We start from the raw sequence: 27,444 nt of genomic DNA, 5'->3' as shown, positions 1-27,444 counted from the left end.
TATTATCTTAAAGCATGTCAGGAGAGGGCTTTAAAATATTTGATGTACAATATATTTCAAAATAAAAATGAGAGTTCTCATTGAGACACCAACTTAGATGCTAAAATAAAAAAATAAATGACAAAAATAAGTACTGCAGAAATAATACTCGATAAGCCATTGGTTAATGATTTAGAATTAATTTTGAACAAATCTGGTAGTTACTAACCTCTAAAACGTTAAATACCTCAGCTGCATCTTGAAATTGACTCAGGTGAGTTGATGCTTTGAGGTTTATTTTTTCTGCAATCTAGTGCACAAGTCAAAAACAGAAATCATGTTGCCAAAGGTCATATTGTCTGCAAAATTTCCCATCTTTACAGCTTTTTCTGCCTCTGCCCAGGACTGCAGATACACACGAGTGGAAACATGAAATAAAAGAAACACACAAATCTTTAAATGTGATGCATTCTTCCTCTTAGTCACAAGTGGGCCAGTTTTGCCCACCCGATGACAGGAAAACACCAAACATAGAGGGGCAGGACGTGGTTTCCATAGAAACAGACCTCATGCGAAAAGGTCACTGTCAGAGGTTTTTTCTCAGAAAAAGGCAGAAGGATTATGGGGGGGGGGAGTCAGACAAGAACAAAAAAAAAGCTGTTTTATTATCCATTTTTATACATTCCTCTTTCCCCCCCAACCAATATTCCAACAATGATAAAAATGTAGGAATTAAATAGCGCAATTACATGGCTGCGAATGGTGAGAGCCCCCTCTCTTTTTTATTATTATTTCTTTATTCTCTTTTGAAGTCGGGAATTGAAAAGGGAGAGTGGTCGGCAGCCTGTGCGATGCCTGAGCTTTGTGTTTCGGTGCAGATACGTCGCCTGCCTGCCCCCTCAATCACTGGCAGTTCCTTCCTCTCTCCCCTCCCTCTCAAGTCGTTTTAATTAAGTCAGTCTCACTGGCATGGTAGGCAAAGATAATTGGAGAGGGTTTTTGGATGCCATTTACTCTAAATGGCGCCTGTTTCTTCCCATTCTCTCGCCTTTTCTCCACTCCCACAGCTTCTCCCGCCACCCCTCCTTTTCCGCTCCTCATCTCCTGGCAAGGAGTTACCTATCTCCCCTTTCCTTCCCCTTTTTTCTCTGCTTCCATCTTATATTCAAACGTGAAATATGGATTAACTTCTTCTGTGCGGCTGAGGGGACGACTTCCTGTGAATTGCAAATTTTGGCCAACACGGCAATTTATTTGAAATGGCAAATCAGGCAAAGCAATTTACTGGAAATGAGGAGGTTCTTTGAACTTTCCTCCTTTGAAAAAGTTTGTGTTTTCCCATTGCATGGGGAGCATCTGCAGAAAAAGAAATCATAAAGAAAAGTCTATTCCACGCTTTAATGAAAAAGTACAATTCTGAGAAACAAGATGGGCTTTGATTCCCATCTTCATTTGTGTGAATGAGGTGTTGGGGAATGCTTTGGAAATCTTCAGACACTGAGGAAATTGCATGTTGTCAATGAAGTTCAGAGTTGTATTCATATTCCCATATTACTTCCATATGTCCGGAGTTCTTACTTACATTCAAACCATGCCAGTTTGTGTTTATTGATGACAACAGAGGCAGTATGCTAGCTCTAAATTCCAGGGGCGGAGGCAGACTTTATGAACATTAGCTCAAACCTCGGGGTGTCTGGGAGCATGTTTTTTTCCCATTTACGACAGATATACTGTATATCAAGCCAGTTGAGATAATAGAATGCCTTACAGTCTGTACATTATTTGAGAAAGAACCTCGGTCAACTTTCTCCTCTCCTACTATCATAAGAATGGACTGTCCAACTTCTGTGTGCGGACATGTTGGTATGAGCAAAGTACAGTGAAAAGTGTTGTTATCAACTGGTATTGCTATTAATGGCTAATGGCTAGAGCTTGGTTTTCCGTCTTGTACGCGACCGTGGCCAACTGAGGTGTGATGACATTCCCATCTCCGACGTCAGACTTCCGAGGTAAATGTAATGCATTGGACGCTAAGACAACCAAATTCTGAAGATGATGTAAAGATAAAAGCAACATTTACAGTATAAAGTCACATCCTAAGTTAGCTAACTCGCTAGTTACCTCTAATAGCTAACGTTAGTCAAAACTCTACCTAACTAGCTAGCTAACGTTGGTGTGGATTAGCAAGCTAGTTAGCTAACAGTATATATGTGGCTTTTATCTCATGAATATGTTCAAAATGAGTTTATCTTTTCAACAGAGACGAGCCCAGCACATAGCGTATCTAAGTACAGGAAAGGAGGAGATTGACTGAGGTTCTGACCAAGGCTCAACTGTTATTGGAGCACAAAGCAAAAAGGGGCGGGACTTAGGAAGGGCAAGAGTAGAGTTCACAGCAGAAATGGCTGAATAGCTAGTTTAGCTGGTGATATTTCCCCAGTGATAGAACTTTTGCTGTGGTCCGGTCAGAGAGACCGAGGGGATATGACACAAAGTTGAAGTTATTTTAACAGCCTAAAAGATTCTGGACTTTTGAGAAAACATTCAGGGCTGAAACCTGAAGCCACCCCTGCTCTGCCCCTGCGTAATTCATGTGTAATATGTGGGTTAACATGGTAGGAATGTACAGCACATTAAGTATATCAAGGACCCAATGCATGATTGATAGGCCAAACTTTACACGGTGAAAGGTGGAAGTACACGTGTCCATACTAATCCTTGTTAGCAGCAGCAGCAGTGTTACAATGGTCCGTGCTGTATGTCAACCGTGTGGGATTTGTCAGTGTGTGTGTGTGTGTGTGTGTGTGTGTGTGTGAGCGTTAAGTGTTCATGTGGGGCTCCCTCTATCAATCAGGTAGGGCTGGGCCCTGCTGCTGAAAGGGGGATACAGTGGGCCACCCATCCAGTCAGGCGCTCTGGGGAGATCCAATGTCCTTAGTGCCTTAATGCGCTCCAGATGTCCCTTCAGCCGAGAGAGAGAGAGAGAGAGAGAGAGAGACAGAGAGAGGGAGAGAGAGAGAGAGAGGGAGAGAGGCTTTAGTACCTCAAAGCAGACCTCGATCTGGCTCACAGGCTGTAGCTCTGGTTTGTCAAACGTTGTCCTCAGGGGGTTGTTGTTGATGCACCTGCAGTTTTGTGTTTTTGATAGCTGAAGAGAGTTATGTCCCCGTTTAAAACAGACCCAATACCATTTGTTTTGGTCTCTCAAATAAGTGTGTACACATCTTTGTGTATTCCTTGCAGTCTGGTGTAGCTTTGTCTTCTCTGTCTTCCTCCCCCTCCTAAGTACACTAAACTACACTTTTTTGTTCACTGAACCTCTGTTTACTACTCTACTTGGCTCACATTGAATAAAACAATACTACGGTATCGCCAGCTTTACAGTAAAAAGTCTTGGTCTTGATCACTTCACACAACCTATTCTCAATGCTGGGAACACACATCCACGTTTATGAGGGGTTCATATGACATTACATCACCACATCCACTGCAGACCTCAGATTAAAAAAGACCATCTTTGGTGCAAAGTTACCTACATTGTTAACTCACTTACAACTAGCTCAACTAGCTTGTTGCAGTACATGATGACTTCTGGTATTATATGATATTGTTATAAGCTCATAACAAACAGATTGACCATTAACTATAACGATTACAGCAGTAACGTGGTCAGCTGATCCTTGTGCAGTGTGGGTAGAGAACTGATCTACTTAGCGCTGCTGGGTAAATAGCGGTCAATGTTTTTCAGACTGCTGGAGACTAAAGTCTGTCATTTTCCTCCAGCTCCATCAGTCCTTCACACTATGTTACATTCCCACTCCCAGTGCAGACAGGAAGTTAGTTGTTGCTGAAGTTCAATAAAAGCAGACTGGTGAAGGCATGGCCGACCACCTTGCAAGATCATGACCCACTCTTATTTTGAAATGTCACACTGAGAGGGATCAGATTCTGAGCAGGAGAGTTAATCTGTGAGTTATAAACTATAGTTTTATTTATGTCATTGTTCAAATAATGCTTTATTTTTTACCCTTTAACCTTTGTTTTTATGCAAATTTAGCCTGGCTAGGTAATGTAGCTTTAACGGATGTTTTTCTCCTCTGTGGCAGTAAACACAACACATGGGCTCGCTGGTAACTGTTCTATAGTCAGCTTCACTAGATATTCAAATCTGACAAACAGGATTGTTAACTTAAACACTATAAAAGAAGTGGCAGAGTAACAGGGCTACAACTATGACTCCCCCCAAAACCCCTCGTAGGAGAGACGCTAGGTACCCCCACAGACAATCTCTCTAAGGGGCATTAACATGCTTCTCGAGTCATAGCTCCACCAGACTGCCTGTCTTTCCAGCAGAGAAACAGATGGTAGCTGCTCATGGCTGCTCAGTTCTGATGACCGGCAGCACGGCCGCTCACATCGCTATCCCTACACTGAGCGGTGGTCATTCCGTGTCCCCCGTGTCGTCACACACTGTGTATCCACGCCTCACACAGATGTTACCCTCTACTCTGCATTTTTTAATTTACTTCAAAGGAGGGTCCTTGAAGAATTTGAGGGCAGACTCTCTAAACCCGTTTTCTTATGACCTACTATGGCCACTGTTACTTCCTCTTCTCCTTTACCTCCGGCTTGACCTGGCACTCTCCATTACCCTCTCTTTCCCATTTCCACCCTACAGCAAGCATCTCTTTCTCTCCTCATCTCCCTATTCCTTTCACTCCCACTTCCCCTTTTATTCCACCCACCCTTCTCTCTCTCCACAGTGCGCCTTCTCCACACCCTCCCTCCTCTGCTTGGGTCTCCATACCTCCGCTGTCCACTCCTCTGTCCATCCTCCTCTGCCATGCATGCTCCACGGCTCTCCCCACGGAATTTCAGAGGAAATTTAATATAGGTTTGTTTGGTGTTTCCTAGAATTCCATTCGGCTGTCGGCTCTCTTTGCCCCCCGACACTAAGACAAACAGAGGCCGTCCAGCCAAGAGCAGCAAACACCACTGGTGTTGGCCTCATTATTTGGTCTTCGCATTTCAGACGACTCCAGCCCCACTTTATTTTCTGTTTGTTCCCCTCTGCCTGATTTCGTATCTAGGTAGCTTCAGTTTTGAGTTTTGCACCTCCATGTGCAGAAATCTGTGAGCTCGTCTAAAAAAAATCTAATGGCATCCATACTTACAGTTTATAGATACAGCACATCTAGTTACCTATAAAGAAGCATCTGGCAGCTCTTGTGTTACATACACTACACAAAGTAATTTAATGGGCCTGTTGTTCCACTTAGATAAATGCATGGTTGCAGGATAAAAGTTCTAACTTATTTAGTTAAAAAAACCTTTTAAGTTGCGAACATTATTTTGATGGGTTGTGTTGACACAAATAATGTGGAAAAACTACTTGGTAAAGTAATTTTAATGAGTAGCTTAACCTTGAAAACTTGTGCTTATGCTACCAATTATTAAGTAGTAATTAAAAATAAATTTGATTGTAGTGGTAATTAGTACATTGGTTGAACATAATTTAATTAGAAGTTGCCATAACTCAAAAAGACTGATTAAAACTGTTAAAGTTTTTTTGTTGAGCCAAATCATTTGTTTTTAGTATGTACTAGTGATGTAAGCTACTAGTGATTTAAACAAATATGAATTTATCATAACAGCATCTGAACTGTTGCAGTAGTGTTTCTATATATACCCCCCACTGTCCTACCCAGTGGACACAATTTGCCAGAAATGTCACACCACAGAGTCATAAGTCAGTCAAATCGAAATACAGACATCATACATACACTGTTGCAGTCAGTGGAATGGCACTATATTGGTGGCAGATCTCCTAGAAAAAAGAAAGAAGATGTCATAACTTATGATCTTGTATAGCTTCAGACTTTTTCTTCAATGACAAAGTAATCCAGGTGATTGTTGGCCAAATCAGCAGGACTTTCAATGATGCTGATTGCCCAAATTGTGAACTAACTGTAGGCTAAAATCAGGAGCTGTAGATAGTTTTAGGTTTGATAGGCATTCAGTGAGGTTCATCATTTTTTCTTTGTGAGCTAAAGCCTGTGCAATCTAAACGGAGACTGAGGTGCTGAAGTTAGGGACTGACTAAAAAGTGCATGCACAATGTCATAAAGAGCTTTTCAGTTATGTTGGTCAGTTCAGGATAAAGCTCGATTGATGTTGCTCAGTTGCTATTTTTTTCATCAATCTAGACGGAAACTTAGGGGTGAAGTTAGGGGTCGTATACAAAGTGAACTTTTTTTCTCACTTAAAAAAGAAATACATGTTTCAAAGCAAATGTTAATTTTTTTGTTTAGTTTTTTTGTTTTTGTTTTCTGCACTATGACCCAGTGAATTATTATTATAATTATTTTTTATAATTCTTTACTATTTATTTAACCTCATTTCCACCATTAACAGTCAAACAGCTTCTTCAAGACTCAGTGTAGACATACCTTTTCTGAAATTAGGGTTCAAAAACTGATTATTTGATCAATTTAGTTGTATAGGTAAAGTTGCAACTATAGCTGAAGTTATGCATATATGTACATATGAGAAGCATACAAATGAAGTAGTCTACATGATATATACATTTTAAATACAATCTAAACATTTGAAACAAGTAGAAGTATTTCAGTTTTATGATATACAAATATAGCTTCACTGCAGATGTCCTTGGACAGCTCCGCACCCAGTTGCCAAATGTCTCCTCTTTACTCCCTGCTTTGCATGCTTAAAGAGTCTGACCTGTCGTTACCCTGGCTGGACTCCTCAGTGCAGACTCGTCGTACATGCCAGTCTGCTCAGTCATCCTCTGCTTCTGTCTGGCCTGCAGCAGCTCTTTTCCTACTTGCCATGTCCCTCCAAGACAAACTCACTACCCTCCCCTCCCCTCCCAGGGCTCTGCTGACACTCAAGTGGCTAACATTGCCAACACACACATGCAGACATGCACAAGCACACATACATGGAGAGAGAGAGCCACCCACCTGCTAATCCCCTTCTCATTAATCCCCCGCCACTCTCCACAAATATTCCCTTCTGCTGATCTCATTGTGAGGGAGTGTGTATGTGTGTGTATTGGTGGTGATGGTGGGGGTGTTGGGGGTAGTGCAACAGGGCCTTCTGCACATGCCTGGGTCCATTTAAAGTGGTAATTCACTTTCAGAGGAGTTCAGAAGAACTCAGGCTCTCTAGCTCTTAAAGATAATTGCAAACATGTCCAACCACCTGTTTAAAAGATCCAAGACAAATAGAAAACATTACCTATTTGTAGCTGTGTTGGACTTACAAATTACCTATTTGATATAAATAAATTAGTGCTGGACCAAATTCCGTTTTATAACACATTTATAACACACATTTAAAATGGCAATTTTCAGTTGAACCTATTACTTCCAGGGATAACATGTTGCAGTATCTCTGGAGATGGAAGGTAATTAACCAATTCATATAGTATTATTTTAATACCACACCTTCAACCCAGTATGTTTAAACTCATGTTATGTAGTCTATAAACACCTAAATGTGGAATCTCCTAATATTATCTGGAGCTTCTTTCCCTGAGACATGTGCACACCTGAACCCATTGACTGATTGTTTTTTCACGGTGTGCATTAGCTGTGTTCCCATGGTAACATTCATCCTATTTATATTTGCAGGCCTATTCATGATAAAGACTCTCAACCCGAAGTGATACGGGTGATTTTCTGGGATACTGGATTGCATTGCTGATATACTAATAGCATGCTAATAAGAAAACATTCAGTGTCCTTTATTTTACTTTAACTTTTCATAATACATGCTAGCATCCTTATGAGATTACAGATAGTCTTCCATAGACAGACCTCCAGATCTCCACACTGTGTCAGCTCTGGAGAAAGGTCTAGCTGAGTCCATTATCATTCTGGTATAAAAACAAAAAAACAACCACAGTCGTCTAAACCCAGGATTAAGTCACAGTACCATTGCAAAACAGTGTCTGGACAGAAATCTATAAATCAAATGCTCTGAAAAAACTGCCAAAAATCTGGTATCTGTAGCAGTCACAGGCCTGTAATTAGCCCAGAAATGATTGGCTGGCTGACCTGCCTACCTCTGTGCACTCTGCCCCCGCACTCAATGCGCATTACCCTCCACATTAGTGGCCAGGCACATATTGCTAAAGCTACCGAGGCAGTCGCACAAAAATGGCAAAGAGCATCTTTTTGTTCGTACTGCTAAACAAAGCAAAAAAAGAAAGACAGAAATAGCAAAGAAAGGCTATGAACAAAAAGTTTGGATTAAAGCATGAGGTTAAAGCAGAGTCAACATAGGTGTGGCTCTTCAACAAGTAATTATCTGCTTTCTTTTTCTGAACTATGTGTCATGTAGAACAAACGAGACATGAGGTAGTTGGATACACTTAGCGATGACAACGCTGTGCTTTGTTCCTCTTATGCACTGTGTGTGGTTTTGGAGGGGGGGAATCTTTTCGGTTGGATACTTTCAAAAATCTGGCCATCTCCTGCAAGTTTTTTCAAAGTCACCTACCCTAGTTTAATGTGTATCTTATTGGGTTCTCAAATGGGGATACATGTACCCCTAGAGGTGCTTTGGATTACTGCAGGGGGTACTGAAAATATCATGGATAAAACCTAAAATGATAATACTATGAGCTCAATAAAAACATTTAAATGTATGTAAGTGCAATAAACCACATTTTATATTAAATATTCCTATTTTGATGCAATTCTTAACTGTAAACTGCCTCCCTGCCACCCAGAATTGAGTTACTGCATGTTGACAAAAATATGGTTTACATGAATTTGGTGATGGATTGGATGGAAGTGTTTTTGTTCATAAGTCAGACACTGATGGTGCAGCACTTCATTGTTCCCCTTTATATAGGCTTTTGGTTGGGGGTACTTGGTTGAGAAATTGTTTTTCAAATGGGGTACATTACATATATGTAATAATCGATGGAATATATTAGTGGCCTTGGGGTTCTCCAGGTAATATGGACCAAAACAAAACCCAAAACAAACTGGAATTATACTTTTAGAATCGGCTATAGCATATATAGGAATGTCAAGGTTGCAGCAGAGTGTGGACAGATGTGAGAACTGATTTGTTAGGATGGGGGTCAGATTAAACTTCTCTCTCCACACCTCTTTGACACAGTGACAGAAAATGGTATAGTTTAGGTTTATTTGTTGCAGACTTATTGCATAAAATTCGATTAAGTTGTTTAGCTCTTCATGTATTCATTTCCAAAACCTTTTGATTCTGTATGACCCCTGCTTAAGTGACATATTTTATATTTATTTCATTTTATATTCAAAACTGTACAATTAATCCAAATAGAACTCAATAACTGCGAGAAGTGATAAGAAGATAAAGAAAACAAGTGATTATTTCCTGTTTAGGGAACTTTGTTTACAATTCTCTGTCTGTATTATGTATTTTTTTAACAATCATACAGACTTGACAGACAGACAGAATAAAATGCTTAGATACAGGCATACTGTGTATATTTTTTTTGTATTGTTGTATAATTGTCTTCCCCCCTTTAAAATCAAGAAGGCCTTGCAACACCCCTTAAAGCTTTGGCGACTCCTAGTGGGCTGCTGGGCCAAAGCAGTTAGCTGGAGAAGCAGCAGCTGATGGTGTGCTTACATTTTACTCTCTTTGTGTACTGCTCTTGTTTTAAATGTTCTTCATAGTGTAGCAGCCAAAATGTGCCTTTAAGAGACTGTATTGCAAGAGAGAAGCCTCATCAGACAGTGCCTAACCTACCTTAAGTTATTTGAGCGGTACACCTGCAGTGAATGGATGCCTGTTGCTGAGTTTCTGTTTTCCTTTTGCCTCTCAACTCAACAGTAACCTTTGGACTACATGTGGCTTCTGTTTTGTTCATGTATGATAAAATAGTAGGCGTACAAACGGGCTGGATAAGGTTGATGTGTTAGAAATAAACGACGAGTATAGTGGAAACATCAGTACCAGCGTATCTGTGCGTTTATGCCTGTCACCTTTTTCCACTACCTGCAAGTTAACATTAGCTCAACCAAGAAACACAGACCCAAACTGTAACAATAGACAGAACACAGCAGACTATAGATGAAACAGTAATACGTTCTTACACAAAAACTAAATGAGCCACCCTTACTTCATCAATTCAGTAAAAAAAAAAAAAGGATTACTGTCATTATATCACTTTTAGCTCAAAGGCTTTTGAGTTGTCAACTCTCACTTAATCCTACACAACCGACTGTATCGTTTATTCTGCATAGAGTCGGATGCTAAAGCAAATAAGTCACCCTGCATCCTGTGCCATTCACTTGTCAGTCACGTTACCCTGCCGGCAGCTAAAGTTGTTCCGGAGTGACATGGATGGCACTCACTCGCTGTGATAAGGAGGTATCCTTTTAAAAAAAGGAACCTCGCAGATGCAACGGAAGATAAGCTGCACAATGTATGTGCCAGCAAACATGACAGCGGAGGAAGAGGACGACTGAAGTGGTGGGGGTGGTGGGGTGGTGATTCAGCAGGAAACTCTTGTAGATTATATTTCCTCTCCATGAGCTCGGCTGTTCCAATTTCAGCTTGAATTTTTCTACCTTCAGTGTTCTGATGGTTATCAGCTTAGCAGAGGAAATGCTCCTCCTGTGTGTGTGTGTGTGTGTGTGTGTGTGTGTGTGTGTGTGTGTGCGTGTGTGCGTGTGTCGACCGCAGGACGCAGACACTCGGCCCTGCACCACCTCTCAACATCAAAATGCCTTAGCTGCTATTCTTGGAGTTGGCTGAACACAGCTGAGTGGATCACAAGGTACACACGTATATGTACATATTTCAAGCTAAAACACCCGTGAATCTCTTCAGCTGAGAGAACAGGAGGGCTTGAATATAACCTCAGTTCACTTCTCCTCTCTGCTCATAATCTTCGTGTTTTATTTTAGTAGAAGGGAGTGGTGACACAGTTAATCAAGACATAATTAATGAGGCGGCACATCCCAAATGTGCTGATGACAAATTGTCTTATCATCGGGAAGAGGATGTGAAGGAGACCTGCCAGATTGTCTCATATGACCTACCATTCACTCCAACCTTGAAGGATAAGGCTGGCAATATTTAATATTTTGTCTTATTGTCTACAAGTCTCATGATGAGAAAGCATCAATACTTCCTGTGGTTGTCGCCCCCATTGGAAATCTGGTTGTGGATATATAGTTTTAGTTTCAGCTCTGTTTGACTGGCACAAAACAAAGGCAAGTGTTCCTCGCAGGATGAATCCAACTGATTTTGGTCAAAAATTAAAATTTTCCCCAAACTTTGGTTGATTACATCATCCTCAGTTGTAGTTTGTATTTAGTGGTAAATATCAATGTTAGCATTCTAAGATGGTAAGCATTTCCCACTAAACATCAACATGTTAGCATTAGCACAGCCTCACAGAGCTGGCTATAGACCAGGGCTGACCAAAATAGAGTAATTTGGTCCACCAGATGTTTATAGCGATTTAAAAAAAATTCACAGGCCGTTCTCATTTGCGAGTGGGTGTCATTTAATTGCAATCTGCAACTTCACCGCTTGATGCCACTAAATCCTACACACTGGACCTTTGACAATACAGATGCAGATATTTGCCAGTGGTCTGCCAAGTTTTGGCCCCTCCAAGGGAAAAAGTTTGGGCACCCTTCATATCCGTTAGTACGAGAGGGTCTGCTAGGGTCCGAGTCATCATCAGAGGGTGTGCCCATAGGCTCTGTGCGGACAGTTGTTGTGACTGCACAGACTGTCTGCGGCCACTGCACTGTGGGGTACACATCCTACAAGTGGACTAAAAAATTATAAACGCAACTATTACGTGGCCACGGTGTTCGCAGCTGTCCTTGTACATTGGGAGTATATTCAAGCCTGTAGTCTTGGTAAATGAGTCTCAGTCATTTCCCAAATTGTTCGAGTATTGTAGTTTTTTACCAAACATACTCAAACAGGAGGAAATGCTCATTTGTTGGGGACTATCAGCTGCTGATTTGATGTGCTACTGAGGATTTGCAGCAGCAGAACAGTGTATGTGGGACTGAGTCAATATAAACTACAAGGCCCATGTTCATCCTAATAAAGGAACATGTTAGCCAGTGCAACAGTGTGGCTCATTGTTGTGTTTTTAATAGTTTTTTGGACAAAAGTTGAGCTCTATGGCACAGAGGAAGAAGATATATCAGGCTTTATACAAACACAATAGTTGTTAATAGGATACATTCAACATTAGTCTTTTCATTGGATTTTTTGACAATGAGAAATGTACTGAATATCACTTTCATGAAAATGGCTTGATGCACGTTCTAATAAACATCATTTCATCCGTGGTTCTCTGAGCCTTTTGCACGCTGTTGCAGTGCTATTTTTGTTGGTGGAGGGGAGTGCAATGTTGGCACTCTCTACCCACCCCACCCACCCGCTTCCCAGGAGTATGTGTGTTCATGTGCCTGTGTGAATGTGTGTGTGTTTGTTTTAGGAAATGATGCAGCGCCAGTTTGTGTAAATTTATCCACGACAGAGGAGAAACAAAAATAAGTTCACTGAAGCAGGTCCGACAACCATTTGGTCGCCACGTGCCGTGTTTGCCATGTGTGCGTCGTATATGTAGCGGAGCATGTCCATGTTCTTATTATCATTTTTTATGTAGGAGGATTGGATTGAGGAGTGTGCCGCAGCCTACTGGGAGGAGGCAAACCTCCACGCTGGCATAGTTGAGCTGGAGCCAATAGGAAGCTGGTTTCACATTAATAAGTGCTCACTCAGATGTTTTAGCATTTTACTTTACAGTAAAGGGGATCTCTGTTCTAATTATATTAGTCATTAATTATGTGGCACAGCAATCAATCATATCGTCAATCTTGTATGCATTGATGTAATTTTTGCTTTGAAACTTACACATTCATTTTCTATATCCATCTGATAAGCAGTACTATAATTCACATGTTTAGTCACTCTATTGTCTGTGTTCACTTTGATTTTACCTTATCCAATCCAGTGCCTGTGCTATAGCTAGTAGGATGCAGCTTGGGATATATTTTCTTTCTTTCTTGCACACTTATTTTTAGTTGGTATAAAAAAAGGTTAAAAATCAGGTACCTCTTGATACAGATGATTAAAGATGGTACAATCATTTACCTGCAGCCTGAATATTCCTTTAATCTTTGTCTTATATGTTTAGCCTCTTCAGAAAAAAACTCACCTCATTATAATAAGGGCTTTTAGCTATGCTAATAAGGTTATTTGCATGCAAACCACCTGTCCTTGGGGAATTACAAAAAATGTCCACTGTACTGTAGTTTTACCACTATCCCTTTTACTTGAGACTCTAATCTGATTTTTAAAAGCAGGAAGGAACACAATCAAACCAGAATCTGTAATATCCAAACAAACATTTGCATAAACACAAAGAAAACAAGAATTGCAGTCAGATTGGAGCACTGACGCCATTGTCAGCAGTTAGAAAGAAAGCAATGAATCTTGCAAACTGCCATACCCAAGGGAAATCCTTGTGTCTTCATTATGGCTGTGGGGCATATTTGAATATGTGAAGGGCGTTCATTAAGAAGTTCAGTATGAAAGAATAAACTGGAAAGGTTATAGATTTAAATTCAAGCATAAAATGTCATTGGAAATTGATAAGGACGAGTCAGAGGAACCCTCAGTGAGTGAGAAGAGGACAACGCCAAAGGATCCAATGTTCTTCATGAAAGAAGCATTGTGTTGACAAGGATGATGTAACTGATTGATTTGATTAAAAAATAGTAAAAATAAAGTAGAAAGTAAAAATATTTTTCAGTATCCTCTCTGCTTTAGGGTGCAGTTAACCTTGCGAGACAGCTGGATTTGCATCTGGAAATCACTCGAGAATACATGCACTTGTGTTGGAACCACAGTAGTTCGGACCAGTCAGCATCCTTTGAGGAACTACTGGCAGCTACAGCATGAGCTACAGGTGTGGTTTGATGCTACCTGTGTGTGGCGACATGTGTGAGAAGTGACTTTGCTTAAAAAAAACAATGGAGACTGCTAAAGACGTTAGTTTAGATGCTGCTAGCATCTGTTCTATCAGAACTGGAGGGTATTTCTTCATTGAAAGAAGAGCAAAGAACGACACTGAAGATGTTTTCGCTCTTCTCCCAGTAACAGTTTTACGATGGTTTGTTGACCTGATTGATAAAGTTTGCCTTGGATAGACTGGGATAGACAGAATGAATCACTTTCCAAGTATTTTTTGAAAGTGCCCGCCTTTTTCCAAACAGTATCCTACAATGACTTTCCAGAGGGTTCTGTGTAACAAACTATCCAGTGCAGTTAGGCTTGCCTAACCCTGCAAGACCATAACAAATTCTGACGATTCCAATTTGTTTACAGCTTATTATCACTGAATTAATCAACCGCAAGTTGGTCGAGATTCATTAGCAGCAAGCAACACAACATTATGTTTATTCTGTGCAAACCTTTTCAGTGCTTGTGGATGAGTTGCATGAATCAAGTTTCTGTGACTTGATTTACATCAAAATTAGAACATGGTCAGCCAAGCAGTGAACAGACAGACAGAGGTCTTTGTGTGTTTTATTTCAACAAGGACATCTTGCCTTGTGTCCCTCACTGCACTGTTTGCAACAAGGTAACAGTGAAGAACTTCCAGAATGCTGCAGAGATATGAAATCACATACCAACTTCTCTCCTACAACCCTCCAGACGAAACCTCTACAAAAACTGCCTACATCAGTCTGCTGCGCTTCGCCACTTTTGCCGTGATCTCGCTGAACCCAGAGTTAACAATGTCCACAACAATGTTGAAACGTCCTTCACCAAGCTTCAAATCCATGCCTTATCCGGCTTGTGGGCGAGGATGAGTCCAATCAACAAGAGCGAAATGAATAAATGATACTGGTATGAATTGTAAGTGTGGGCTGGTGAGGAGCAGGGTGTTGCGAGACTGGGTGGAGGGAGGGCTACTGGCTCAGGTTAATGAGGTGGTCTGGGAGTGTGGACTGGGTCCTGACTGCAGTATGTGTGGAGCTCGCTTTAGCCTGGGGGGGATTTGTAGCCCTAAGACCACTGGTGAGACCATCTTCGCCTCCGGCTGTGTATGCACATGACTGTGTGTGTTGGGATGTATGTGTGCTTCTGTGTTAGGGCTAGATAGTGAGTGTGATATTGCCCTCAGGATGACACTGGTTTGAAGCTTTGCTATGTCTGTGTCTAATGTTGGCATTTGTGCATTAATATACATGCCTATGTTTGCATGCATGCCCATTCCCACGTGTGTGTGGGATGTTTGCGCTCTGATCTGTGTGTTTTCTGCTTTCTGTGTTGGGTCCGACTGCAAATGTGTACACAGCCCCCACCCCCTTCCCCTGCCCCAATCTCATTACCATTCCACCCTTCCCTCCACCATTTTCCTCAACGCCATCAAGGCCTTGCCTCCTGGTGTTTGCATTGTAAATCAGGCCTGACAATAAGGCGATGATTAGATCCTACTCATATTCAAAAACACCTGATTTATTTATTCATCTTCCTCTCATGCGCGGCATCAAGATGCATAATATCTGACCAAGGTGACATAGCCACTTCCAAATGTTATTCATTGCATTTGCAGGTCAACCTCTTAAGCAACAAACTCAAACAGGATAGATTAAATGAGATTTTGATGGAAGGATGTGCAGATGGCAGCTCCTCAGCTCCTTCCATCCACAGAAAGGCCAGCTCTCTCCGACATGCATGTACATGTGATTTCAGATCAGGTTTTGGACTGGGTTAAAGTGCTGCATCGGTCATGGTGGATTTGAATCTAGCCTTGAGTGTAAAACTGTGATACACTGCCTCTGTTTTCATGAATATGCGCAAGATATTATTTATGGAAAGCTTCGGGATTCTAGAAGCGGATCCAATTGATCACTAATTAAGTCAGACAAGCCTTTGCTCTGTTGTTGTTCTGGTTTTTAAGAAATTGGCATCATGGGAATTGGGCTATATTTTTTTCAGAATTGCACACTGCCCTTTTGAAATTTTTTCATTATTTTTTCTAAGCATTTCTGTGGCTTATAAAACTCAGTGGGCTGTCTCTTGTGTTATTTTGAGTTGCTTTTACTAGTTTGTTGAAAACAGCATTTGAGAATTTTGCATGCCCTAAGAAGAGCTGGTTGGTAATCAATACTAAGTGAAGTAAATAAATGTACACATAAATATCAACATGATTTTTTGAAGGTCTAGTTGTTGGAACTTTAATGAGAGTCAAATGAAATGAGAATTCACAGGGTTCAGATTAGCTATGAATGCTTATTCAAAACACATTCATCTCCTTCTCAGGATGAAATGTAAGAAATTAGCTGAGTGCTAAAATTTTCATCTCACTCCATCTTCAGGTCAAACTTTGACACTTTCAGTACTTTGGTTTATGGTTGATTAATCGGCCGATTAATCGGAAGATTATTCGGCATTTTGAGATAATCGGCATCGACTGATGTCTGTGCTCACAAAGCTGATAAATAAAACGTGACACATTTGCAGGCAGCCTTGTCAGTGTGGCTGTCACAGAACAATGTTAGTGCTCTTGTGAATTTTGAGTGGAGCAAAAGTTAGTTACAAATGCTGTACTATAATTTTCAAGCATCCTGCTGTTAACATATGCCTGAATTTCCAATAGAATAAAATAGAATTGTACATTGATTTTCTTGGTTTGATATCAGCGATATATATAATATATACCTCTTTTGATGACACATCTTTGATTACAATGGTTTTGCTCAAAACTGGTGGAAACACGGTCTGGTTCGCTAAATAGCACCAAGAATCTTTAACGGAACTGATTAAAAAATCTGAGCTAATTTGTTGGAAACACATTGATGGAGCTGCTAGCATGACTGTTGTCTAGACCCCTCCACTCCAGTAATCATCCATCCTTAATTTAGTAGGATTTAGTAGGATTAGTAGGATATTTATGTAGGATAGTGAGTTGTGCTCAAGAGTGCTAAAATCAGAACATCACAGACTCTGTTGCATCAAACAGTCAACTCACCAATGTGGTTATTTTCAGTTTTATGTGAGGATAGAATCTGCCTGTGTGTCTCTGTCAGCCCTGTCACCTCTATCACTGCTTCATTAGTCTGATTTTGCAGAGAGTGAAGTGTTGATAATTCAACATGAGAAAGACATCTTTTTGTCAAGTCTGCTTTTAATGAACCGGTGCAAAGCTCCTGCCAGGTCACAGTCTGGAGTGCAAGAAAAGTTCTCTGTGACACCACTTTCTGTGTTTAAATCTCAAGGAGGATCAGTTTTCTTTTTATCACTTTGCTTTGTAGCAGGAAGCCTTCCATTCCGCATTTAATAGAAGTTCAACACTGTACAATAAATTCACCTTCAAACCAAAGCAGACAAGAAAAAGCTTTGGACACGGTTGAAGTGTGGAGGCCAGAGGCAGTGATCACATCATATGTGACCAGATATGGATTTTCATTTCAATGCCGGTGGTAAACGGGGTGAAACTGCAGCTATGCCACTGACTAACCTTACATCAATACAGCAGAGGCCCTTTCTGTGCCCCAGAATTGTTGGAAAATTGAATGCTGAATAGAAGTGTTTCTTACTGCATAGAATCCGATGAAAGAGTACGGCTGCCTCCAATCCAAATTTGCAAGACCCTTTGATGTTTGTTGGAATAATTTTATGCCTACTTCTCATTTTTCCATTTTATGCTTTGCTTTTGAATTTTGATTGCGACTACAGGCACTTTTCAATTGATATGCATTATGAACTCTGTAATAATTCAAAGGCCTTTGTTGAGGAATAAACATGTCATTTGTCCTAAAAATGAATTTTACAACTTATTGTGTAACTGTGCACCTTTGGTGAGTTTAGAGAGAGCAGTTGCCAGGCGGTTATTGTCTCCTTTTTTTGGAAGAGATTGGTACTTTAAGTCTCATGAAGTGTTTTTGTGTGTGTTTAATTTCATTGTTGAAATAAAATGTCTTGTTTGTTGGTGTTTTTGCATTGTTCGTGTACATACATTCAGGCTTCAGCAGCCATAGTATAATATGTGTTTCTGCACATATTATGTGTGTGTGTGTGTGTGTGTGTGTGTGTGTGTGTGTGTGTGTGTGTGTGTATATTTATGGATGCACGATTGCCTGCTCAAATTTGGCGTTTGGTGGCTCGTTCCTTCGAGGGATGGCGAAACTTGAGAGGCCGCCTAAAATACTGTGCAGTAATTGGAATTGCTTTATCTTCGGTCTCATCAATTAATGTGCAATTTTCCATTTAATCACTAACACGCTCGCTGCATTTGCAATTAAAATGAGGGCTGATAACAGAGAAGATGCCTTTCAGCTGATACCAGTTGGAATGAGAACAGAAACCAGAAGACGCAATCAGTACACAAAATGACTCCCAGAGACATGCACATGGCTCACAAACAAGTGTGAACACACGCAGTGCAAACAGTCATGCTCATATAAGACTGCACTGAACACACACACACTCATGCACACACAAGCGCAGTATGATATGATAGAACATGCAGATTTGCAGCTAAAACCTCAAATTAGAGCTTGTCAATGGAACTAAACCAGCATTTAACGTCAAAATGTTGGCAGCGTTGGCGGATTCGGATGCCACTCAAATCGAAGAGGGTCCCAGCCAGTTGTCTTGTCTTTTCCATTCTGAGACATTGCCAGGGACTGGGTCTCAGTGGGGGATGAGCTCACTGGTGGGGAAAGTCTGTCATGCATTGTCCTGATTCTGAAGAGAGGGATCACTTCCCGTCTGGCTGCAGGAACTTGAAAACGTATAAAGTGCAGGGCTCGACACAGAGATGTGTAAGACTATAGTAGTACAGCAGGGGGTTTATAGTGCTGCTATAGGCCTATAGTGTAATACTGCTGCAATAGTGTTCATTTATAGTTTTAGTAGAGTTATATATATGTATATATATATATATGTATATATATTTATATATATGTATATATATATATGTATATATATTTATATATATGTATATATATATATGTATATATATTTATATATATGTATATATATGTATATATATATATATATATATGTATATATATGTATGTATGTATATATATATATATATATGTATATATATGTATGTATGTATATATATATATATATATGTGTATATATATATATATATATATATATATATGTATATATATATATATATATATATATGTATATATATATATATATATGTATATGTTCATTTAGCATGATATCAATGTATGATATTTCTTTTATAGTAAGATCCTTAGATGGCATTCTTGTAAAGATTATTTGACTATTAAATTTTCACCAGGCCATGACCTCTCAACTCACTCTGAGTCACATCCTACAAATCCTCAGCTTTGGTGGCTCAGGTGGATTTATTGCACATTTTTATTTCCTGAGGCGTTTCGCTCTGAATGGATGTTGCAACCACTGCAGAGATTTTGCTCAGATGTTCCAGTTCCATTTCACCAGCTTATAATCAAGCGTTTTCCTCCAGGTCAATACCATTCAGCCCAAGTGTGCCAGCCCACTGTAATTGCTGCTTGCCTTTCATGACCACACAAGGCTGTATGTGGCATTAGAAGGCTTTTTTCCAATAAGTCCGGTGGCTCAAGGTATCCTGTAAACAGTTGATCTTTGAAGAACTGTTGATTTGATGGTCCGCATCAGTGTTTAAAGCACCGCAGTGAACTTTTATGTTTTATAATGGTTCAAAGCAGCTCAGTTTGATAAAACCGTTTCATTAAGTTTACCCTCACATTTATCAAAACACCCTTTTCCCCCCTCAGGTCAAATAGTTAATTTAGAGGACATTTTCATGCAGCGTATACACATAGGTTATATGTAGCTTCAGGATGGAGCACCTGCTGTGCTTGCCTATAGTAAGTTGGGGTGATGGTAGGGGGTCTGTGTGTGTGTGTGTGTGTGTGTGTGTGTGTGTGTGTGTGTGTGTGTGTGTGTGTGTGTGTGTGTGTGTGTGTGTGTGTGTGTGTGTGTGTGTGTGTGTGTGTGTGTGTGTGTGTGTGTGTGTGTGTGTGTGTGTGTGTGTGTAATGGAACCCTGAACCAATTAGCTCCTTCAGTGGGGGTGGGGGTGACGGTTACAGCGGTGTTCCACAGGGTACAGCCCTCAGCCCTGTGGGGTCCCGGCCAATAGCAATTAGCCCACCAACAAGAGCCCTAATTAGCCCTCTTGATTGGCTTGGTAACAGCGCAACAACAACAACCAGCAGCCAACACATAGAGACGACCAAGGTGACTCCACCGCGATGCGTTGCTTTAAAGCCAGCTGTACTGTAATTAGTAAACAAGCATAGCTGTCTGTAATTGGTAAACAAGTAGTCGGGTTTGTTTGCGGTGTCATTATGAACCTGCTGGTATGTTAAGTATTTTTGTAAAGCCTTCCATGATTGAGTCTGTGTTGCTTTTGGTTCCTTTCTGCTTGGTAGCATTGTTAGATCACTCAGTATTAATACATAATGCCGGCTGTTCAGTCAGCTCTGTGCAATGGGACTGACGGCAGACAGAGCAAAGAAATAAATAAATCAGTAAACGGAGACAGGGAAAAAGAAGTGTGAAAGGGAAGAGTGAGCTGCTGTGTGAGAATCTCATCTCCTATTATTTAATCATAGCAGCACCTGGTGGCTGTAATAGAATTTACAATCACTGCTCACACTGGATTTATGTTTCTCTCTTTGTTTTCATTTCTGTGTCTTTTCCCCCAGTCTCAATGTGAAGCTATCCCATGATGCAACATGTGTCCCCAGCACCTGCAGTGACAATGATGGCCACCCAGAGCGTTCCTCCACCATCGTACCAGGAGAGCCAACAGGTCAGAGGTTTCATCAGAATTCCTTCACAAATACATTATATTATGTCAAAGTTCGATAGTTTGGATTCTTTGGATACATTTTTGTCAGTTTGGAAAGAGTTTCTGTGCACCAATCAGAATTATTATTATTATCATTATCTGCTGACAGCTGATTAGTTTAAGGTGAATAAATGATTTACAGTGCTTTTGCCTTGTAACTTTAATTCAAATTGCTGCTTATTTACTCATGATTATTTAAATGCTATGGCAGTACTTCAAGTTGTAAAACAAAGTTTTCAAATTACTTTTTGTTGTGCAAGAAACCATTAAGTTAATGACTTCAGTTCAACTAGTAATCTCATGATAATTAGTATCAAGCAAATAATATATTTTATGGGAGATATAAAATTGCATGTACAGTGAACGGTAAGACTCTATGGTGCTATTAAAATAATACTACAGTGATAGCAAAACTGTTACAGTTAACCCATAGGGTTTTGTTGACAATTTTCTTTCTTTAAATATCTTTTTGCTTATCTTCTGAGCTAAAACTCAATTTGTAGAAATGTATGGACGTAACACACAAACTGAGCTGGCACATTTGATGAAAGTGACAACACATAGAAATGGGCATGGCATTATTATCACACAAACAGGAAATATTTTATGTTTAATAGGTTATATAGCCTATTTATTAACTACTTTATCTTTTTTTTTTTTTGCCAAAAATTAATTCACTGACAGAAAAATACAACATATAGTATGTCATCTTACATAATGATGTCACTAATGTTTGGGCTCACTCTAGAGAGGTCTCACTCAGTGTTGAAGCTCTTATGGACAAACTCTTATGTTACAAAACTTATATAAAAACAACAGACACTACTGTTAATCCATCCCTTCCTCCTAGAAATTATATTTGTGTATCATTAAAGTGAATTCAAGTTTTCATAATTATGTTTTGGTGACAATGGATTATGTTCAGTTTTTTGAAGCACTATATTTATGTGTGTGGATAGGAGGTGGTTAGGGTGGATGGTGGGCATACAGATTGTCACACCACAGTCTGGGGTTTGCATCTGCAACCAAAGCAGTAAAAGTTGGGGAAAAATTGGGATTTCTGTTCACTTGTTAATAAAAATTGTTACGTCACTGCTGACTTTTGAATAATGCTACAGTCACTACAACTTTATCGTGTGCAAGAAGGGCTATTTTGGCATCCTTATTGTGTTCATAGTAAACATAATGCAGTCTGTACATTTCTCTGAAAACGTATTTGCTGTTGCAAATTAGTTATAAATATAATTTCTAGGAGACAGTGGTGTTAACCGCAGAGACAGAGCATATGTAACATCCATATATATATAACCATGTTTTACAGCTGGACTCTCTGAGACCCCAAACAGAAGTAATGAGTCATCAGTTCAAAATCATGTTTATAAGCAATTCCCATAAAACTAAAGTTACAAAGAGCCAAAGGGATAAAACTATATTAAATATATGGACCCCCAGGACTCCAAACATTAGGGTTAAGTTACAATGCTGTCACTATAGAGAACATTAAAGGTTCAGTTTGTAGGATTTAGTGGCATCTAGTTGCAAATAGCTACTCCCCCACCCTCCTCTTCCTAGCACAAAGGAAAAACAGTGGTGGCCGAGAAACGCGCAATAAAACGCCAACGCCCCTATCTAGAGCCAGTGTTTGGTTTTTCCATTCTGGGCTACTGTAGAAACCTGGCAATTCAACATGGCGGACTCCATGTAAAGGCATCTGTAGATAAAAAAAGTCTCATCATAAGGTTATGAAATCACAACGATTCTTATATTCAGGTGATTATAGACTAATGAAAACATACCATTTCTGACAATAGATCCTCATGTTACACACTGAACCTTTAAAGTAAAAGTGACTGCAGGGATATGGGTTAAAGATCCTGAAAGGTCACTATAAACAGTATGTGACCGCTACAAATACAATACAAGTATGTATGTATTATAGCAATAATACAAGAATGATATAGTGATACAGTAAGAGCATCAAACATAATGTAAGTCTCTATAGGAATTAATTAAAATGATGATCATGAGGTTGAATTGCATTTTATAATTAAAACATGAGTATAAGATACATCCTGCATGTCAAAGTGTAGAATAAGACGTCAAGCCCCAGCCTGCGGTGTTCAACACAACACCAACAGGTCAGCGTAATTAACGCAGCCCAACTGTGGCTGGACTCCAGCTTTGTCTAACACTGCGGACCATCCCGTGGAGGTGGAGGTGGAGCAGGTTCACCCGAGTGCCTAACCCTCCTCCTTGTCCACACCACCTCTGTCTGCTTTCGCCCGGAGGATTAGTGCCAGGGGAGAGCTCCCGAGCTGCAGTCTGCGCGCTCGGCAAATGCAAATGAGAGCTAGTTAAGTGTGAAGAAGCTAATTTATTTCCCATTTGGTGCTGGGATTAAGACTTGAAGCTTCCTCCCATCCCAACCCGACTCAAGAAAAAGTGGGAGGGGGGGTGGGGGGTTGTTAGACTCATTTCCTCAGAGAGAAGGCATGAGAGAGGAAAGTGGGGTAAAGGATAAAGGAGACAACGGATTGTGTTTGCAAAGCATGTCACTCTCCTGCCCAGCCTACAGCACAAATAACATCAAAAAAGGTTAAAAGATTCTCTAATGATTCCCTGTTGAACCAGCATCAGTGCTGTGGTGGTTCACAGCAAAGGAATATGTATGCTTCAGCAGTATGGCAAGTTGTGAACACGCTGTTTAGCTGCTAAATTGAATATTTATCATTTAACAGGAATCTATATATGACCTGAGCATGGCTTGTTCAATTACTGAATCTATCCTATCTTATTCATTTTTGCTTAACAGCTTCATTACAGGGCTGCTGACCTGTCAAGCAACAATGATTAATTCCAGCTACATACTCATTTGTAGTCTGTCGCTGTCAGATGTGTGTTGCACCTTACTGCTTTTGAAAAGTGATTAAAAAATTACTTAAATCTCACAAGCAGCTGAGTGTTCATGACAAGAAATAGAAGTAATTAATTGATAAACCTGTTATTTTGGTCATGTGATATTCAAATGGGGAAGTTTGGGGAGCAGGTTTACAGTAAGTGACACAAACGTCAGCAAAAGCAAGCCCATGCTAAAGCTAATTAAAAGCAAATTATTGGTTGGTTGGGTCTTTTCGGTAAATTTATTTTACATAATTGTAACTTACATAAATACATTAAAACACTTTTTTTTTAATTGATTCTTTTTTTTTTTTTGTTTCATCTTTATTTTCCTGTTCTGATTTGTTCAAACCTGAAACTTGTTTTCAGTGATGCTAGTGGTAAAGCTCTATCAGTCGATCTGTCCATTGGTCCACCATTTTGGTCCAGACTGAAATATCAAATATCAAACAACTATTAGACAGATTGGTATGGACTTTGGTACAGACATTCATGGTGCCCTGACTAATGTGCTTTATGATCAAACACCTGCAAAACTAATGGCATTCCCATAAGCCTCAGCTCTACTATGTATCTTTTAGCAACGGGGGAACATGGTAAACATTACACCTGCTAAACATTAACATGCTAGCATTGTCAGTGTTGGCATGATAGCATGCTGATATAAGCATTTAGCTCAAAGTGACACAGTGCAGTCCAGGAAGAGCACCAGGCTTGAAGCCAGTTTGACAAAGTGGCCCACAGTGGCCCGAGAACACTTTTTCCCATAAGCTTACATTTTGAAAGAAGCAGCTTTAAAAATTATGGATACACTTTTTTGAGCATTACACAAAATGATTTCACTATCAGAATTTGTTCTATTTGGTTAGAATTGCTGCACAATTAAAATAATTTTATTCCCATTCAGGTTAGCAGAGCGCAAAATCAAAAGTTAGCAGCTCGGCCAGTGGAAGATCCGGTTCATTTTATCCCCCGAAGTCGAACATTTTTGGCTTTGTGCATTACTGAGCATCCTTCATAGGAATTAATGGAACCCTGCCACCAACTGTGTATCCAGCTCCCCTTAATACATTCATGATATACTGTAGCTTCCCAGAACTCCTAGCATGGCTGTAGACTCTTATTCTTGTTTATTTCTAGCTGGGAACCAAAGAATCCATTTCAATCTCCCATGCTGCAACTCTAAAGATTAAGAACCAACTGGAAAGCCACTTGAACAGTAACAGGATTTTAAATTTAAAGTAACTGTGTGATTGTTTTATGTGTCTCCAGATGACGGGCACCACTCAGCAGAACACCAAGACCCCACAGGTCCATATCCCAGCAGCCTCTGCAGCAGGAAATACCTCTGTCAGTGTGACCCTTGACCCCCAGGCCCAGCTTGAGTCCGACAAGAGGGCTGTTTACAGGTTAGTTCAATTTCACATTGTGTCATTAGAGGGTCTGTACGTCTCTATCTTGGAACTGTGCACAAATCTGAACATAGAGCAGTCACCATAGCAGTGAGATAGCAGACACTTTGCCCTTTGCAAACAAATTGTCAGACTAGTTTTGGCAATGTGCACCATTCTGCCCCTAAATTCCCCTTCACGTCTTCTTCTTCCTTTTAAATAATTGTTGCATTTCCCATGCTGGCTTTAAGCTTTTAAACTGTACGAAATTGACTTGGATGTGCTGCTTGCCGATGAAGGCTACACATGCTAGTGTTGTTTTTAATATGTTCTCTTAAAATTGCCATGACATAAAAACCTTTGAAAATTGTACATGAAGGGTGCCTCCTTCAGTTTTCACTTAGTGTCCTTCACAAACCAAAGAGCACCTTCAGTAAAATGCTTTCACTCATCAAAGGCAAGCAGAAGCACCCTCAATTTTCTTCACTTTGAATTTAATAAATTGACTTTAAAGTAAGCATTTGATACACTGGCAATAGTCAGGCTGTTCCCCTGACTACTGTACAGTGAATACTGAGATAGGACTCTAGCTTCTTATTATTAATGTTAGGGTGAGGCAGTGAATTAATGCATAAATGAATGAATGCTTTGGAATGCTTACCAGTCATTGTATTGGGATATAAATACCCAAGAGGGCCAAAGGAAACCAAAAAACACATATTTAAACCAAAACTGTTCATCAGCCAAACAGAGTTGTTTTGTGTGAGGTTCCAGACTGAAATTGTAAAACATAATTTATTTCTCTTTCACGCCAACAGTCATTTTCAAAGGTAAGCATCACTCTTCAAGTGGTAGAGACCTCATTTTGGAATTAGTTTGCTACACTTCTTGCAGAGGGGGACACTGCACTTTTGCAGAGAGATTTTAATGTGTGTCATAATGAATACATCTAATCCATCCCTGTTTATTGACGACAGTGTGGAATTTTTGAAATGATTCTTTTTCATTGACAAAAGTATTAGTGCAGTTTCTTTAGGTAGACGTAAGACGTAATATAAATAGTCTGCTTGAAACAATAATGTGTGTTAATTTCCACATTAAAATCCATAAAAAGTCATCTCCTCCTTCTACCTCATTAAAACTTCCAGAATCTCTGAATATTCAAATGTTCATTTCTAAAGTTTTGCTGCTGGACACAAGATGTCTCCTACTTCACTGTAAAGTCCATTCTCAGTGGATGTGCACTGGTGGCTTCAAGTTTCTACATCACACTGTACAAGTTGATACTGGACCAGGATGGACTTCCTAACTACTGGTGATGTCACAAATCATGCTGGTAGGCAGAGCCTACCACCATACACATATCATGCATCATTCAAATATCACACTGTAGAAACAAGAAGCACAACTGATTTTTGATTGAAGGGGAGGCTTTAAGATGCTTAAGCAGTGTGAAATGTTTCCTGACAATTTTCACACTGAAATGTATATAGGCTTATATTTTAGGATGTTTACAGATCACCCTACAGACATTTGTTCTGAATCGTATTATTTTATTTACCACTGAGAAACCCTGGAAGGCACCACCTTGTTAGGTGTAGAAAATAAGAAAGAAAATCACTGCTGGGTGAAACCCAAAACCCCAATAGAAAAAAAAAAACTTACTCCTCTCTCAGCTTATCACTAGAATATTGATGCACCCTTATAATGAGCTTGTATTATCTATTTATGAAGTAAATTATTCAAAATACAGACATTTTTAATCAAGCTGGGTGTTCTCCTGGTGTAGGCAGCAAACCAACAACTTACTAGATTTGTTGAGTGGAATGAGACCCTTGTCTGGCTCAGCCCGTCCTGTAACGATGACACTGCAGACTGTGTTGGGCCGTCTGTCCGGGCTCCTCAGGTCCCACCCGCGGGTATCCACTGTTGCTGTCTGAGGAGGTGCGAGCCCCCGCGCTCAGGCCTGAGGCGAGCTGCAGTAAAGTCCTCAGCAGCTCCTCTGAGAGACGAGGCTGCCTTTGATGTGAGCAGCCATGTTTGGAGCAGCTCCGGATGGTGGTGGTGGTGGTGTAGCAGGGGGTGGGTAGTTTTAGTCCAAATCAGCCCCTCTTCCACTTCCATGTGGGGTTTTTTGGGTCTTCACTTTCCTCCTCTTCCTTTCCTAAACTGCATACACAGTTAGACAAGAACAGAGGAGTATAGCAGCAAAAGACAAGAATGATTGTCGCAATGACTTTATTATTCAGGCTCAGCTCTTGTTTCCTTCTATAGA

The 27,444-nt window shown here is 40.1% G+C and overlaps 1 protein-coding gene and 1 long non-coding RNA gene across 4 annotated transcripts in view; one reads left to right on the top strand and one right to left on the bottom strand.

Annotated features, from left to right (window-relative positions):
• Positions 1-27,444, top strand: part of pknox2 (pbx/knotted 1 homeobox 2) — a 118,163-nt gene that overhangs the window by 44,873 nt on the left and 45,846 nt on the right. For all 3 annotated transcript variants that reach the window (XM_051401594.1, XM_051401590.1, XM_051401589.1), the window contains exons 3-4: positions 20,735-20,841; positions 25,051-25,187. In XM_051401594.1, coding sequence (XP_051257554.1) covers positions 20,755-20,841; positions 25,051-25,187 — 224 coding nt within the window. In that variant the 5' untranslated portion in view covers positions 20,735-20,754. The remainder of the gene's footprint in view (positions 1-20,734; positions 20,842-25,050; positions 25,188-27,444) is intronic.
• On the bottom strand, positions 165-6,829 carry LOC127364255 (uncharacterized). Its single transcript, XR_007884993.1, has 3 exons — positions 6,721-6,829; positions 5,763-5,806; positions 165-2,941 (listed from the first exon to the last, which is right to left on the bottom strand). It is a non-coding gene; the product is annotated as an uncharacterized LOC127364255 (long non-coding RNA).

The sequence above is a fragment of the Dicentrarchus labrax genome, unplaced genomic scaffold, assembly GCF_905237075.1.
Source record: "Dicentrarchus labrax unplaced genomic scaffold, dlabrax2021, whole genome shotgun sequence".
NCBI classification, from domain to species: Eukaryota; Metazoa; Chordata; class Actinopteri; family Moronidae; genus Dicentrarchus; species Dicentrarchus labrax.
Note: the sequence above shows the minus strand (reverse complement) of the source record. Positions and strands in the feature narration are given on the sequence as shown.